Consider the following 16,362-nt stretch of genomic DNA (forward strand, 5'->3'; position numbering starts at 1 on the left):
GTCATTGGTATTTTTAAGATTACTGTTATTCAATTGACCTGGACCTCGTATTCATAACCAACATTCTTTTTGCTGTTCTTGCATATGGATTTGTGTAGCAACTCATGCTTTGTACTAACGTCTACTGAAGGCCAGTTTACATAACTTTTTTTGTTGTTAAACTTGTTCTCTTAGCATGGGTGGGGAACCTTTTTTCTGCCAAGGGCCATTTGGACATTAATAACATCATTCTCGGGCCATACAAAAGTATCAACTTAAAGATTAGCCTGTTATCTTTGGTCGAACATTTAATTAACTCACCCCCAATGTGATGGCTGGAACTGCCAAATGATTTCGCGGGCCTTATACGGCCCGCGGGCCGGACGTTCACCACCCCTGTCTTAGAGGGTGAAAAACGCAAGTACTTTCTTTGCAAGTATAACATACGATAATGACAATTAAATGTACATCCCTCTGTTTACCTCCACATATATATTAACTCTGTTTTACCTTTCAATATACATTGGTTTTCCAGACCAATATTGTCCAGCAGCATTTGTTCAAACAAGTAAACGCTCAACATTAGTCAGGGTTTACACTATGGGAACCTCATTTGCCAGTACAAATATGATAATTGGTTCTTTACCCTTCTATCTGGCAACAAAACTGACACCTTTTTACAAGGAGTCATGTTTGCATAGACCGCAATACCTGCAGTCATAATACAAACAAAAGAACATAACTCTGATAATGTGCACTGTCCTTGAAGTTGATTGGTCCACACCCGAGACAGCTTTCCTTAGAGCCTAGTCTCATATGGGTTGGTCCAACCAACCCATATGAGACTTCAAGGACAGTGCACATTATCAGAGTTATGTTCTTCGTCATCTGGTCCAACCCATATGAGACTAGGCTCTAAGGAAAGCTGTCTCGGGTGTGGACCAATCAACTTCAAGGACAGTGCACATTATCAGAGTTATGTTCTTTTGTTTGTATTATGACTGCAGGTATTGCGGTCTATGCAAACATGACTCCTTGTAAAAAGGTGTCAGTTTTGTTGCCAGATAGAAGGGTAAAGAACCAATTATCATTAGTCAGGGTTGTTGAACAAATGCCGCTGATGATGGGCACTTGTGTTGCGCCCGAAACGTCGTGATTTAATTTAATTTATTTTATACCTACGTGACTTTACCGAAAGAACCAAAGAGTATGCTGCTAAACTGCCATATGTTATTTGGAAGAGCACTCCCATTGTGTAATATTTTCATTATGTAATATTTTCATTATGTAATATTTTAATTCGTCTGCCATGTGCCAAACAATTGTGCATGGAAAGTGCAGCACCCCTCGTGTGGATAACTAATCGTTACTTGAAGGAATCCCCAAGGTAATCCTGTGACAGCTCCTTCAGCGGGCTTCTCTCTAACACTTGGGTGACACTGCTTTTGTGCAAGTTTCCGAATGGATAGTTCTTCTCCTTCAGACCCAAAGCCGATAGGACAATGTGATATTAATATTGAGATACAGTAAAACCTTGGATTGCGAGCATAATTCGTTCCGGAAACGTGTTTGTAATCCAAAGCACTCGTATATCAGTTGTGATCACGTGACGCTCGGCAGACAAAGCGTATACACGTACTACTCGTATTGCAAGACCTCGCTCGTTTATCAAATGAATATTTATTTAAACTTTTTTCTCGTCTTGCAAAACACTCGCAGACCAAGTTACTCGCAATCCAAGGTTTTACTGTACAGACAAAAAAAGATGTAGGCATTCCCTCTCCAACGACCTTATTCAGTAGGTCTTGTTTATATTCTAATGAGATGGGACTGTTCGGGTCTCAAAATTAGTAGTATACATTTCACTCAAACCTCAAATCTCTTCAACCCCCTTAGGTGGGTGTGGCTGAGTTAAGCACAGCCACTGATTTAATACAACTAAATACTTTTATTTTGCTGTTATTTGTAAATCGGCTCAGGCTGGAAAAAGCTCCAACACGATAACACCTTCTCGCCCAAGATGTTAACTTCATGGTTTGAATCAACGCTGAAGGTGTTTGCTCATGAATCTTTGCACACAAACCGCTCTGTGGATTCCTGGGGAGCCCCAGTGCATTACAAGCGACATGCAAGCTGGCTCAATATACTAAGATAGTTTTCTCCTTAAAGATTTATACCCGGGGATAGATTTTAATCCATTGTGGCAATCCTTTACAGAAGGCGGGCGCTCAATCAACAATGGGAACATTGATTCGGGTCTGATTTAGAGGAAAGCACAGTTTGCCTTTCTCTTGATTTTAAGCATTCACTATTAGCTGAATTTCAGTTTGTTTTCTTTTGTCAACCCATCTCTGCCTACTGGTGGATTAAGTCCTAATTATAATATTGCCTCTGTCTGCAGTTGCATGCCGTTGATTTCATGATTTCTCGCCTTTGGTTGTACACGAGCTACATGCTATCTTGATTTGAAGCTTTCGTGACTGCAGGAATCCATACTCTTTGGTTCTTTCGGTAAAGTCACGTAGGTATAAAATAAACACGATGCTCGTGTTGCACCCGAAACGTCGTGGTCTATTTTATTTTATACCTACGTAACTTTACCGAAAGAACCAAAGAGTAGAGCTACGTGCTGTTTGCTTTTTTTTCTGTTCCACACTGTTTTTAGAAAGAAGAATGCTGCGGGAGCTGCCGCCATTATTAAAGGGGCCAGAGTAATTGGCCATTAAAAAACCCAGTTGAAATTGTGAGTCATTTAATTCACCTCATTGAGGGAATCGTCCCAGCTGCCGTGCTTTGTATGCACAGTGATGTATATGAGCAACGCAACTTTTTACCCATGACACACCATGGGAAGGGGAGTAGAGTCAAGGATAACGTGTTAATGTTGGGGATGAGAGGCCAGTGATAAGAGGGGCAGGGAAGAGAGAGAGAGAGAAGGAATTAATTTTTTTTTCGATTTAAAGCTTTCGTGACTGAAGACGGCTGCTTGCGTTGTAGCTGAAACGTCGTGAGAATTATTTTATTATGTTTTATTTTATTATTTTTATTGTTTCCATTCTACGTGACTTTACCGAAAGAACCAAGAAGAGAAGGAATGAGCGAGCAGAAGTGAGCCGCACGGAAGAGCAGCGTCTGTTTTCACAGGGGGCGGGGAAAGGGGAAGGACTCAGAGTGGGGGTGGCCACAGAGACCTCACGTGATTTGCTGATCTCATCAAGGAGCATAAAATATCACGCGAACTCCGGTCATCCTCGCAGCAGCGGCTTTTGGTTCGTCATTGAGCAAAGACGGTCACTGCTTAGCGCGCTTTAATTTGCATTTCTGCCGCCGTCTGGAACACTATTCCTTCTCTTTGGTTCTTTCGGTAAAGTCACGTAGGTATGAAATAAATTAAATCACGACGTTTCGATTGCAACACAAGCAATCATCATCAGGTGGGAAAACCACAGCAATAAAATGTTTTGTTGAAGTGAGAGGAATCCACCAGAGCTATGCACTTTTAAATCTAGATTTAAAAGTCATTTCTTTAGAACTGCTTTTTGTGTTTAGTTTGTTGTCCTTTCCCCGCACCTCTGATTAGCACGGTTGGCTACGTACAGTTCGAAATAAGTTCAACATACATACGTACATTTACGGGAGACTTGAGCTGATTTAGATATAGAGATGAGTTGAGAAAGTATTTTTTTTAATCTTTATTTATACAGAAAATAAAAAATGTATTGGAAGGATCAACTGTAATGTTTTTCTAAACCTCCCTTAGCTCTCTATCCTCGACACGGAGTGAAGTTATGTCTTGCATAGACTCAAACATGCCGTGAATACAGACTTGTGGTGGTATGTAGGTTATGGCACATGCTATCGCACTGGGCAATGTTTTACCATAAACAGAAGATATTGGTGAAATAAAGTGCTCTCCGCAAAAATATGAAACGGAATCTTGTGACGTCCAACTGACAGTTTTATCAGCCACAGGCAATGATATTTGAATAATATTTTTCAAAGCCATTACACTACAAATGTGCATAATGTCAGCCTTGCTGTACTGACATTTTTTGCTTATGTTGCCTATATAAACTTGCATAGAGACCCACGTAGAGACCTTTAGACTTGCATAGAGACTCGAACACCCGAATGCTTTGTATCTAAGAACCTTTAGTTTGACAAATCCTGTAATGTTTTACGGTATTGGTTAGACACTGGGTCACTTAACACACGTAACTAGTGTAATGGCAACCTCGGCCTCACTTCAAGTGAACTTCCGGGCATTTAAAATAGTAAATGTGCAGCCCTGCAATTTCTTCCTCCTACTACTGTTGGCAGAATGACCTCCAATGGAGGGTGCCCTGGAGTGCCCTTCTTGATGATAGTTTGGCCCACTCTGCCATGCTGGCCAGATGTCTTGGAAGAGGTGGGAGGACCCACAAGATACCCCACCGCACACGACCTGCCAAAACCGGCTTCATGCTGCTGGCTGGAATATGCGAGTGCATGTTAACCCTTTCCTTTGCCGATGACGTTCGTGTACGTCATCAGTTTTTTTCCCCCCGATTCCGTTCCGATGATGCAGCTGTACATGATGCACCAGTACATCATCGATTCAAGATGAATGGGAAGAAAAACTGAAACAAAGGGTTAAATGAACCCGGTAGCCAGCAAAACCAAGGGGCTCTGAAACGTTTCTGGTACCATTCATGTGACGTTAAGCAATCTACACTCCCCATGTGACACACCACTTGTGGTGGCGTGCAGTTGTTTCACGTAATTGAGAGCGTGTGGCAATTTCTTATCCGGAGTCTAGAACAGAGTGCGAACCCACCTTTAAAGGGTTGTGATTTTAAGTGTCGGGGTTAAGTTTGCATATTGGTGGTATGGATTAAGATATGGGTCATGGGTCAGGTTAAGTTTTGAGGATTGGGGTCAGGGATTATGGGAGGCTGTGGTGAATGGAGAAGGCATGTGCTCGTGTTAACTTGTGGATTATTGCACGTTATTTTGTTTTGAGTGAGTTTTTAGTAGAACTGGTGAGCGAAGTGTTTTAAATACGATTTCCCCACGATAGAGATTTCTGGGAGAGAACAGGTTATACGAGGCTTTCCGAATGCTTTTAGTTCAGAGTAGAGTGGGAGAAGGTGACCCAGGCTACGCAGTACTCGCGCTTGTTAATATTCGGTACTTTTTTTGTACAAATATAAGCCTACATCGACAGACAAAACAAATATTAATGATGTCCTTTTTGCATCCAGGAAAGCCTTGCTGAGTCTGAACACTTTTGAGTGGGTCCTGCATTAGGATGTTTGGACAATTCCATGAATAAGTATTTGGCTTGTAGGAGTAAACTATAATACGTGGAGGAAGACTATTATTGATTTGTAGCTTTCGTGACTGCAGGAATCCATACTCTTTGGTTCTTTCGGTAAAGTCACGTAGGTAGAAAAAATAATAGATCACGACGTTTCGATCGCAACACAACCAACCGTCATCAGGTGTGAAACACCAAAGTGTAAAGACTTATTATGAGAGTGTTGCACTTTGCACAGATGGATAAAAAAAAATTTGTACCACATTTTTGCCAAAGTCTACAACACCTGGTGGCTTCTGAGATATGATTCAGAGTGATTTTGTCTCAGGTCAGGTTGGAGCCCAGATTCATTGATGGCCATTTTCCTGTTCCCTGACCTGAGTTTGATTTCTGGCCATTTGCTGAAATCATGTGGTGAGTAGTAGTAGTACAGTTAATGAACCTGCCCTGACCAGGGTGGTGAAGTAAGTTCAAACGACCCCCCACGACCAATGCGGCATGGGGTGGGGGGGGCATAATCCAGAAGCAGATGTCATCCTCGCAGTGGCTTTTGGCTAACCATTGAACAAAGACGGTCACTACATCGCACACTTTCAGATGCGCTACTGTGGCCGTCTGGAACGCTCCCGATATTAGGAAGCCACTGGAGCTATGCACTTTCAATCTTAACTGAAAACGTATTTCTTTAGAATTGCTTTTTGTGTTTAGTTTGTTATCCTTCCCCCGCACCTTTGGCTAGCACGGTTGGCAACGTACGGTGTGCGAAAGAAGTTCACCATACAAGGGCTCTATTCCTTTTAAGACACACAAACCATTTTCTAACCCTTTTCATGGCACTAATGCAGCTAAATTACGGGATATTTAAATATGCATGCCCATAGCTTATACATGACAAAAGGCTCTACGAACACGCACATCCTCTTTCCCGATACAGAGTACTTGACGCGTATGTGCTGCGACGTGGCGACGTGCGCGCGTGTGTCTGCGTGTCTCCTCTCTAGACGCTGTTTGTCGACTCCGACCTGTGCCTGTGCGACTGCCCGGGGCTCGTCATGCCCTCGTTCGTGTCCACCAAGGCGGAGATGGCCTGCAGCGGCATTCTTCCCATCGACCAGATGAGGGACCACGTGCCTCCCGTCTCCCTCATATCCTTCTCAATACACGGGCGATCGTGTGGTAAATGCGTACAGCTTCCACCCTGCCGAAGGGGCGGGCAAAACAGTCGGTTTGCCCCCGGGGCCTCACACAAAAAGAGGAGACCCACAGCGGTCCTGTTGTGTTACAAATATTATTATTGTAATTTCCCTAATTTAAGCGTATTGTGATAAATGTCTCATTTTTAAAAGCGCTTTTGAGATGCCTTCGTGTGAAGGGAACACTATCGTAAGCAAGCAAAGTATTATAATTATTTTTAATTATTCGAGCAAATACGCGCTCTTTTGTCACAAGCAATAGGGATGTAAGTTTTAACACGTGGTGGCATAAGGTGGCTTCACGTGGCATTCTGTCACAGAAACGTATGTGCAGCTTTTACGTAGGTCCGCTGGTTGGTGAGAGTCTCATTGCAGCTTGTGGGGATTATCCGAGATAGGAGAGGCAGACCGACATCAGAATAAGAATATTTATTCATATTGGAGGAATCCATTGAGCTATAAAGCTCTTTTTCCACAGATGTCCGGTCGGGGCGGGTAAGAACGCTGCAGCAACAAACAGTACAAAATCATGACGTGGATCGGTCAACCACAACGTGGGGGGAATCGGGCGCTGTGGAGTGCCTGTGTATGTTTTATGGGACGATAGGCAGAGACACGGAGGTCATTTGAAGGGCCTGTGTGAGGCGCGATATGTAGGCGTGAGCGTGTAAATGTTCACCACGGCCATGCGCCGAATGCTATATTTAAATCGAAATGTAATTGCATGCAAAATGAAAATGGGAATGAATGAATAAATGAAATAAATAAAATGCCCCAGCCGGCCCAGAGCCCGTTGCACTGCCGATCGAAAATGTCAGCTGAGAATCGAGTTTGGGAGTTTTCTTAACCACCACGTAGTAAGGTTTGAGTGATGTTTCTTGCCATATCATTGACTTTTTACGGCACACCATTACGTACGACTGTCAAGGCTGGAGATTAGTTATTATAGTGTATGTGGGAAAAACGCATTCTCCCCGTGACTTAGAACCTTGCCGCTGGTTTTTTTCAGGTATAGAAAATGTATACGATTCACATGGGCATACATATGAACACTCATTCACGGATGAACATGATACAAAGACACAGTGGCATACTGCAATGGCCAGGTTGTCTCCATTATCCTAATCGTACTTTAGGCTTCAATTGGAATGTCTTTTCGTGGGAGATCAAGATCAATTTGCATGTTGTTTATATTCCGTTTTTGTTTTTATTATGACGCGGAACAAAATAATTCAGCTAATCTTAATATACACCATTTAAAAGGCTTTTAGCTACACTTAGCAGCAATAAGCTGTCTTAATATTAATCTTCTTTTAATCTCTAAATGGCTGTATTTTATCGTAACTATAGATGATGGCTGTTTTTTGTTACTGATTTGAAAGGTCATCGTACTGGAAGGCGTTGTAGATATGTAATGATCTTGTACCCGATAACCCATTCTCTTTAAGTGTACACACACGTGAGTGGTGAAGCATGATATAGGTGCAGGGTTTTGAGAAATCCAGTATCAGTAGTACGGAAGGTTGCTTACACACCGTTCTGTGCAGAGTTTGAGGGTTGTTCCCTGCTATATATTACCCAGTCACTTGTTTCTCACAAATTGGCGTACATTTACCAGGAAAAGTCTCGGCGAGTCTCGGGGATCTTTTTTAGGAGGGTCCTGCATTGCGATGTTTGGCAAAATTCCACTTTTGGTTCAATTTAGCATGTGGCAGGAAACCAGAGTATCTGGAGAAAATGCCAACAAACACACATACAAGTGAATATCATGTAACGATCTGCACAAATAGATGCAATCCATTGCTGTAGCGTTTTCTCCTCGCCACTCCGCACCATAGATATAAAGTTACTTATGGTTGTCCTGTGTATAGATGAGTCTCCACCATAGGAATGTTTCCTCCACTTGCTCTGGGTAATCAGTGGAGATGTATGTACTTTCGCACCGTACTTAGCCAACCGTGCTAATCGGAGGTGCGGGAAATGAGGACCAGCCTTGGCCTCAGCCTGGGTCAGCCAGGCTGAGATTGATGAGGCAAGTTTCTTGGTCCGGGCTCAGTGTGGGACACCTCGCAAGATCTGCCGAAGACAGAGAGCCCTGTGCCTCGGGAGACTCCGTCTCATGGCCAGCCTTCAGATCGAGGAAAGCGAGAAACGAAACGAATTCTGTTGCTAGCACGTTACCGCAGCTATCAAATGTATTTTCACAAAGCGATTTCAATGTAATCTTCAGGCCTTTTTTTGGCGTAACAATATCAGGAAAGAAGCACACGTTAAACCAAAAAAATGCGATTTGTGGGTCACTTGTGTGGGATGGAGGAGGGCAGGTTATCGAGACAGGAACTGGAGTGGCACTCGGCACTTGTCAACTTAGGTGAAGACCCTACGGCCAGATGATGGTGGTGATGATGAGTTTAACAGACGATCCTTGTAGGTCACGTGTCAAATTTGCTACAGTTGCAAGGTCTAGCAGAAGGAGTAAAACAACGGCCAAGCGTGGGTGGCACAAACGGCCTCGATACCACACGACCTCTCGACCTTGACCTTTTTATTTCTTAATTGGCCGCGCCACGTGTGTCAGCATATCCCCCGGGCCGTGTTGGAAGCCACCTACGGCATTAACATTGTGCGGCCACGGGAGGACGAGGACCCGGACCGCCCCCCGACTTCGGAGGAGCTGCTCTCCGCCTACGGATGTGAGTCTCGCGCTGCCTCTGGTGTCGCCTTGCCGCGATATTCCATTTTTCGTGAAACGCTACCTCTCTAACGTTCACGATACGACACCGATCGCGATGTCAGTTTCCCCTCACGTTATGATCGGATCTAGCAATTTTATTGCATTGTTGTGGGTACGCTAACCTCTTCCGAGACTTCTGGCCAGTGTGGAAGAGTAGGCCAATGTCACCCTCCGGAGGACCTCTCTCGAGTTCTCCGCAGTGGTGCGAGTAAGCCATTGCGATTCTCCGCCATCCGTGCTTCCTGCATTGACCAAACTGTACTGACCGGCACGGCTGGAGTGGGGAGGCCCTTCATCCAGCAGTGGATTTGACACAAGCCCTGCACTTCTTAAATCATGGCCATGACGGCCGCGGCCGGGTTTCCCTGCCGACCGCCGGGCTTTGGCCTGCGACTTCGCAAGACGACACCGCTGCCTCCCCGCGCCGTCGTCAGAATGCGCGCATGGCAAGGTGTCCCCCGCCGCCTGTGCATTCATGCGTGCGCACAGTGGCGGTGGTGAATTTACGGTGGCGTGTCGAGCCAACGTACAATGATCAATCGTAACGAAAACCAGATGAGACCACGCCAGTGAACGAGGGATATATTCGTTTATAAAAAATAATGCGCAACCCATGAATAGCGAATTTACTGTAAGGCTTTGTTTGAAAGTGTTATGCAATGTTTTAGTTGTTTGTGCATGCAAACTGCTGATCAGACGCGGTTAATCTTAGAGCACATCCTGAGTGGTTGTTAAATAGGTCTGTTGATTTTTTTTTTCGTTTAAAAGCGCATTGTCAGATACATTAAGGCTGAAGTTGTTTATATCAACATGTGAAATGCGTGTCCGCTTGTAAAATCCGTGGCTTAATATAAATGTTCTATTAACGCTGATAAGTCAGGACCTATTGTTTTGCCACTGACTAGAAGTTGGGCATATAAACGCCCACGGAGATTCGATGAATCATCACAATTCGCAGTCGTGATTTATTTTGTGAATTGATTCCTTTTTTTATTTCCGATGTTCACAGTGGTTGTATTTTCTTTTTTTTATTTCTTTTATACAGTTTAGTCTATGTTATGAGCATAAATATATCATTAGCATTAACAACACGAAAATTTAAAAGTGTGTTGTTTCGGGGAAAAATGGAATGAACCGGAAAGAGATGAAGACCTAACAAGAGAGTGGCTTGACAAAGACATCACAAGAGATTGGTGCCAGACAGATATGGCCACCACTTGAGCACATTGGCACAAGACAGAGGAAAGTGGAAACAAATGACGACATGTGCAGTGGACACCTCTACGGGTTATCTGCCCATGGATTGTGATGGTGATGATGGTAGTTTGTGTATAATGTACACACACGTAAAAAAAACAGAATCATGCACACCGATTCGGTGCTTATATCTTAAGCTTAAAAAATCCTTTTTTATCTGTGAATCGCTTTATACCTAATCGAACTAAAATTATTGTTCACAAAAGCGCAAATGCCTATCGGATTAATGACAACACATGCCCCCGCTACATTGCGGAATGTAATCCGCAAGCTTCAAATCGCTGATGAATAGCAAAGCAAAGTGGTGCCTGCTGTTATTGCTTTAGAGTTAACGCGTAGCAGTCAATAATATTGGCGGCGCTGTGCGACCACTGACCATGACCGACTTAAGAAAGCAAACACGGCGCACGTGAACTTCACCGATGAAAAATTAAACGTACGTTGCCAAACATCTGGCGCGGATTTTTTTTTCTTTCTACCGAGTGACATAATTCTGCACTCGTGTGGCGTCACGTGCTTCAACATTAACATATAAATAGACCGACGCTCCTTCTAATGCATTCACTTGCAGGCCAACTGAGCTGTCCATGTGTCTTTTTTTTCCCCCTGCAAATAACTGCACCGTGTGCATATTTGCATGAGCGCTCTCGCGGGTTGTTAATAATCTGCCTCTGCAACGCATGCCTGGCTTGGAAAACGTGTTAGAACGCGCTTGACCGAGTACAGAAAACGGTGCTGGTGCGATTTTTGTAATTTTTATGCCGCTCTTGCAGTTCTTCCACTCGGTTCATATATTTATTTATTTGTGATAAACTGTTTTTTCCTCCTTTATCTCTCTCCCGCAGACATGAGAGGTTACATGACGGCACACGGACAGCCTGACCAGCCCAGATCTGCCCGCTACATCTTGAAAGATTACGTTAATGTGAGCCGTTCGTGTAATTACGGATTATGAAAGGAAAAAAAACAAACAATGAGCAAAGAGGGTTGTGCTGGATTTAAACTAAAGGAGCCCCCCCCCTTCCCCCCCCCACCCCTCTTTTTGAACATCGTGTAACAAACACCAGCGCCAGTGCGGTTTCTTTTTGATCTTTCGTTTCGGTGAAGGTCATCGACTAAAATGCAGGCAATACTCCGTCAAGCTCTACGGCAGAGCATTGCGACGCACATATTCATAGACGCTAAATACATCCAAATCATTATTGTTACTGTCGGCAGCGTGCCACCCAGCCAAATAAAAATGTTCTACACATACTTGGCTTAAAAAAAGGACCTATGTATGTACGTATGTTCAACTTCTTTTGCACCGTACATAGCCAACTGTGCTAATTGGAGGTGCCTTGTTCAGATAATGTCCGCCACTGATGTTCACTGGCCTGGCATAAAACGTGGTAGTGGTTCGTAAGTGGCGAGTGATATCTGATCCAGTCTTGACCCACAGCTTTCACTTACCCACTCTAACCAGTGAGGTGAAGTATGTTCAAACAACCCCCCATGACTAAAATAGAATGGTGGAGGCCTTCATCCAGCAGTGAATTGACAAATAAGCTGTAAATTAAATTATCTTTTCTGCATGGAATTATCATGAATTCTAAATGATTGCTTCTCGCACATGCATGTTCTGTTGCATTTATCGTGAGCGTGAGGTTCGATTTTGATCGATGAATCTGTGCGCTGATTTGTGCCTAGAAAATTATTCGATTGCATCATCCTGATCTTGCTTCATCATAATCTCCGTCTGTAAACACCGAAGAATAATGTTGATGGGTATTTGAACAGCCCCACGTGTTCCTCAAAATTGGAGGAAGGTTATCTGGCTGGGTGACTCAGCGTTAGAGCATCCGACATTGAAATCTGGTCAGAGGTTGATGTAGCCCGTTGTACCTCTGGAATGGATGGATAATATGAGCCACTGCCATGAAAATTTAGAATTTATACCACTGCCTCAGGAGCTCTAAACCACTTTTTAAATGAAAACTTTTATTCGTTCCATTGAGTTTATTCTAAAATACGGACCTAATTTCCACAACAGACTCCAGGTACAATTCCCCACTTGCACATAATGATGTGCCCAGTGTTTTTATTCTTTCTGACTTACTGTGCCCTTGGGATTTTGCAGCAGCCTTGTGTAATCTCGGGACATGACCAGCTCAACCAAGCACCCCGCCACTGTGAATGATGTTTTCGAGTTGGGTTGTGTGCCCGGCTGTGTTCCAGGGGGTTCATTATTTTATTCACTTGACACCCTCCCGCTCAATATCACATGATAGTTCCAGCGAGTCTTGAATTAACCGACTTGAGCATTTGGCAAAAGGCCGTTATTCACTTACAATGCATGTAAGTGTACACATAGATCTGTGCTCTCACCGTGATTTAAACATTGATAACAGGTGCTCTGTCCTTAACGGCTTGCACATGTTTTCTTAATTGAACACCCATTCCAAATATTTACATTCCAATGTGTGGCATAGCCAGCGGCTGTCAATGTCCTAATTTTGCACGTGATTTGCTGCTATTTGTTAGGAATGCTCTGAATTTCATATTAAAAACGGTGCTAGGCACTTGAATTTCTGCAAGGGACAACCTTTAATGCGTGAGATAAGATTGATGTGCACATAATGTGCCGCGGTAGTGAGATGTTAACTTCCTCGCCTGGTATACAGGGGGTCGTGGGTTCGATCCCGACCCTCACAATGCCTGTATATATGGGAGTTTGCATGATCTTCTCGTGGTTGCGTGGATTTTTCTCCGAGTCCTCTGGAGTTTCCCTCCACATTTATAAACATGCGATTTTCGTATTGGGCTCCTATAAATGTCCACATGATAAGCCATTTCGTTGACCAGTCATTTGTGGCCATTACGCTTCTGAAAAATAGCGATATAGCTCTGGGCCTTACCTGGTAAAATAAAACGTGCCATAGTTTTAGTTTTAATGCACATAACCGGTAATCGGAGCTTGGGGGGGTTCCTGCAGGATAATTTTCCATTCTTACGATGCCACCCTATATGGCTCCCACAGCTATTTGACCATATTTCACATGTGGTGGTGTACAGAGTAGGTACTCTCACCTCTTCAAAGATGCATGGTCAGCGTGTAAATAGTAGGCCAAAATATCCACTTAATTGGATGCCCTCCCCCCAACAGTGGCTTCAGCAAGCAGTTGCAGTGCTGAAATGATTCCCACTCATGGGGCATACAACTTTTTGGTCCTCTGGTCCACTCGTTCCTGTCCTGGGCCATCTTCATGTCCACTCCGCAGTCATTCACACTGCATTGAACCTCTTTGCTGTAGGCGTAGCAATGATCAAATAAATGAAACAAACAAAAACATCACACGCAGACTAAGCAGTTCCCAATGCTGTAGGCATTGACTGTTCCAACACTGCTTTTGAGTGTAATAACGATGAACGATTGAATGCGTCAGATGTTAATTGCATGTTTTTGTGTCGGTGGCAGGGTAAGCTGTTGTTTTGTTACCCTCCACCTGGCTTCGATGTCAAAGCCTTCCAGCACCAGCACATGGCCATTTTGAGTCCGGATCAACCAACAACAGCTTCTGGTTCCCAGGGCTCCAAGCCCAAAGTTTCCAAAGCCAAGTGCATTGTCAACGAAGTGGACAAAAGCTTCTTCCATCAGGTGAGAGAGAGCCCCGTGTCTACGCCAGATCGCGTTGAGGCAATGCCTCTGCTGTTCGATGCCCCTCTTATCCGATGGATGTTTATCTCTGAATTTTAAACAGAAATACACTGAAAATTGCTCCATCGGAATCTACATAGCAATATTTGCCTCCCCCCCCACTGCAAAAACTTTGCAGGATCCTCCTGCGAAAAACAGTTGTGAGACTCGGTGAGGCGGTCCTGGGTAAACAAGGGTAACAGATAAATAAATGAAACCTCTTTCTCTGTAAAAAGTACAGTATTTTTTTTATTAATCCACTAAAAAATTCTCAACTGGCCTTTGAGACGTGATTTTTTTTCAGGGGAATCCGGGCGGCTTTTCTGGATTAATTTCTAAAGATGCCTCTGAACAAACCACCTGACATTGCTACTGTGTGCGCTGTAAATATCAGTAGTGTGCCAGTCCGTCAATATGCTTTGGCTTTTTAGTCCCGATTAGCATGGTTGGCTACGTGCAGTGTGAAAGAAGTTCAACATGTATCCATAACGGATTTCTATAACATTATTTGAGTGCAGTTGTTGGTCACTGCGAGGAGCGGTTGCGCGGTGATAGTAGTGTTGTGTTATGACTCTGCGTCTTGAGTCACGCGCACATGGGTAAGATCGGTGGTAAAGTCACATCTGAACCGGTCATATCCTCCCCCATCGCTAGGCCATCATATGAGACCATCACATTTCCAATATTTAATCCTTCCCCGTTCCAATGATGTAACGTGTACGTCATCAGTTTTTCTTCAGATTCCATTCCGATGCCGTAAGTATATGTAATCTGAACCGAACCGGAATGAAAAATAAAATTAAGTAACTTTATCGTTACCGAGGCTCCCACAAGGCCAAGCGGGAGGGCGTGTGGCACAGTTTTGTATCAGCTATCATAGAGTGCGGTCGTGTCGCTACGGTTTTCTGCGGTGAGTGCAATGTCTTTAAAAACAACGAAGCTATGCCTCTCTAAATAAAATTGATGCTGAACCACTTGCACATTCCGAGATTCAGCGGTGAACGGAACCCCACCCTGCAACTTGTAGTCGTCTCGGAACGGGAAAGGCTTCAGGGACTTGAACACGTTAAGAGTTGTACTCTTGAAACTAAGCGTTATAGCCGAATCGTGCAAATAAATTGAATAGGTGAGTGAATCGTTACTACGTGCAGATCCCATGATCTTCGTTCGGTTTGCTCATTGCTCTGACGTGGATATTATCATCCCCGCTGGTTTAAGTGTTCGCCCTATGGAGAGGCTGGCCTTGACCACACAAAGGTGGAATTTCCACCAGTGGTTCAGGGTTACCAATCGAGATGAGCATCGTCCAGTACACATTGGAACAAGGGGGAGACGCTTGACTTTTATTTCTTTCGAGTGATGCCACCACCACCACCACATCCTCTTTTCCTATTTTTCTGCTCCTGAGCGTTGTTATTGTGCCCGTGCGCTTTTCACAGGACAACGTCCGGGCATTCACCAAGGGCGTGCGGGGCTTGATGGGTCCACATCCGGGCGGAGCGGTGCCGCACGCTGCCAACGCCACCCCGGCTGCCCCTGCCGCCGAGGGGAAGCCCTGGAAGAAGCATGGCAACCGCAACAAGAAGGAGAAAGTGCGACGTCTGTGCAAACACCTGGACAACTGAGAGATGCGATGCTGCTCCTCCCACTGGTGACGACACAAAGGGAACTCAAAGAAGCTACCCGCTCGCTGGATCCGCTTGTCCACAACCCAACGTGTGACGTGCTTGCTTGTTAGATTGAACGAGTGTGTGGATGTATGTTGAACTTTGTTCGCACCGTACGTAGCCAACTGTGCTAATTGGGGGGCGGGGGAAGGACAACAAACTAAACACAAAAAGCAGTTCTAAAGAAATGATTTGTTGCATAATTTGTGGATTGTTGAGTGAATGTATGCGCCTTTGTTGATCCACTGCTGGATGAAGGTAGGTCTCCCTACGCCGTGTCGGTAACATGGGTTATATGACCATACTTCACCACATTGGTCGTCGTGGAGACTTATGGGCAATGAGAGAAAACAGGCTTTCGTTCCTCTATCCAAATAACGGTAGAATACTTTTGAGCCCATCGTTCAGCCAGCCCAATTGCTTTCCAAACTTGTATTATCCGGCAAGGCAAACATAAGTATATCGCTGTGTGACTGAATAGAGTCCCGGTTTATCAAAGCTAGCTGTGAGCAATTGTTTCACACTTGTCTAACATGTACGTTTTTATTTTCTGTATT

The 16,362-nt window shown here is 44.3% G+C and overlaps 1 protein-coding gene across 1 annotated transcript in view; it reads left to right on the forward strand.

The window, feature by feature from the left end:
* Positions 1-15,879, forward strand: part of LSG1 (large 60S subunit nuclear export GTPase 1) — a 46,977-nt gene extending 31,098 nt beyond the window's left edge. The window contains exons 10-14 of the mRNA XM_078607753.1: positions 6,280-6,423; positions 9,041-9,164; positions 11,308-11,387; positions 13,920-14,099; positions 15,578-15,879. Coding sequence (XP_078463879.1) covers positions 6,280-6,423; positions 9,041-9,164; positions 11,308-11,387; positions 13,920-14,099; positions 15,578-15,763 — 714 coding nt within the window. The 3' untranslated portion in view covers positions 15,764-15,879. The remainder of the gene's footprint in view (positions 1-6,279; positions 6,424-9,040; positions 9,165-11,307; positions 11,388-13,919; positions 14,100-15,577) is intronic.
* The last annotated feature ends 483 nt before the right edge of the window (positions 15,880-16,362 follow it).

This window comes from Lampetra planeri, chromosome 28, assembly GCF_965212315.1.
Source record: "Lampetra planeri chromosome 28, kcLamPlan1.2.h2, whole genome shotgun sequence".
Classification (NCBI taxonomy): Eukaryota; Metazoa; Chordata; class Hyperoartia; order Petromyzontiformes; family Petromyzontidae; genus Lampetra; species Lampetra planeri.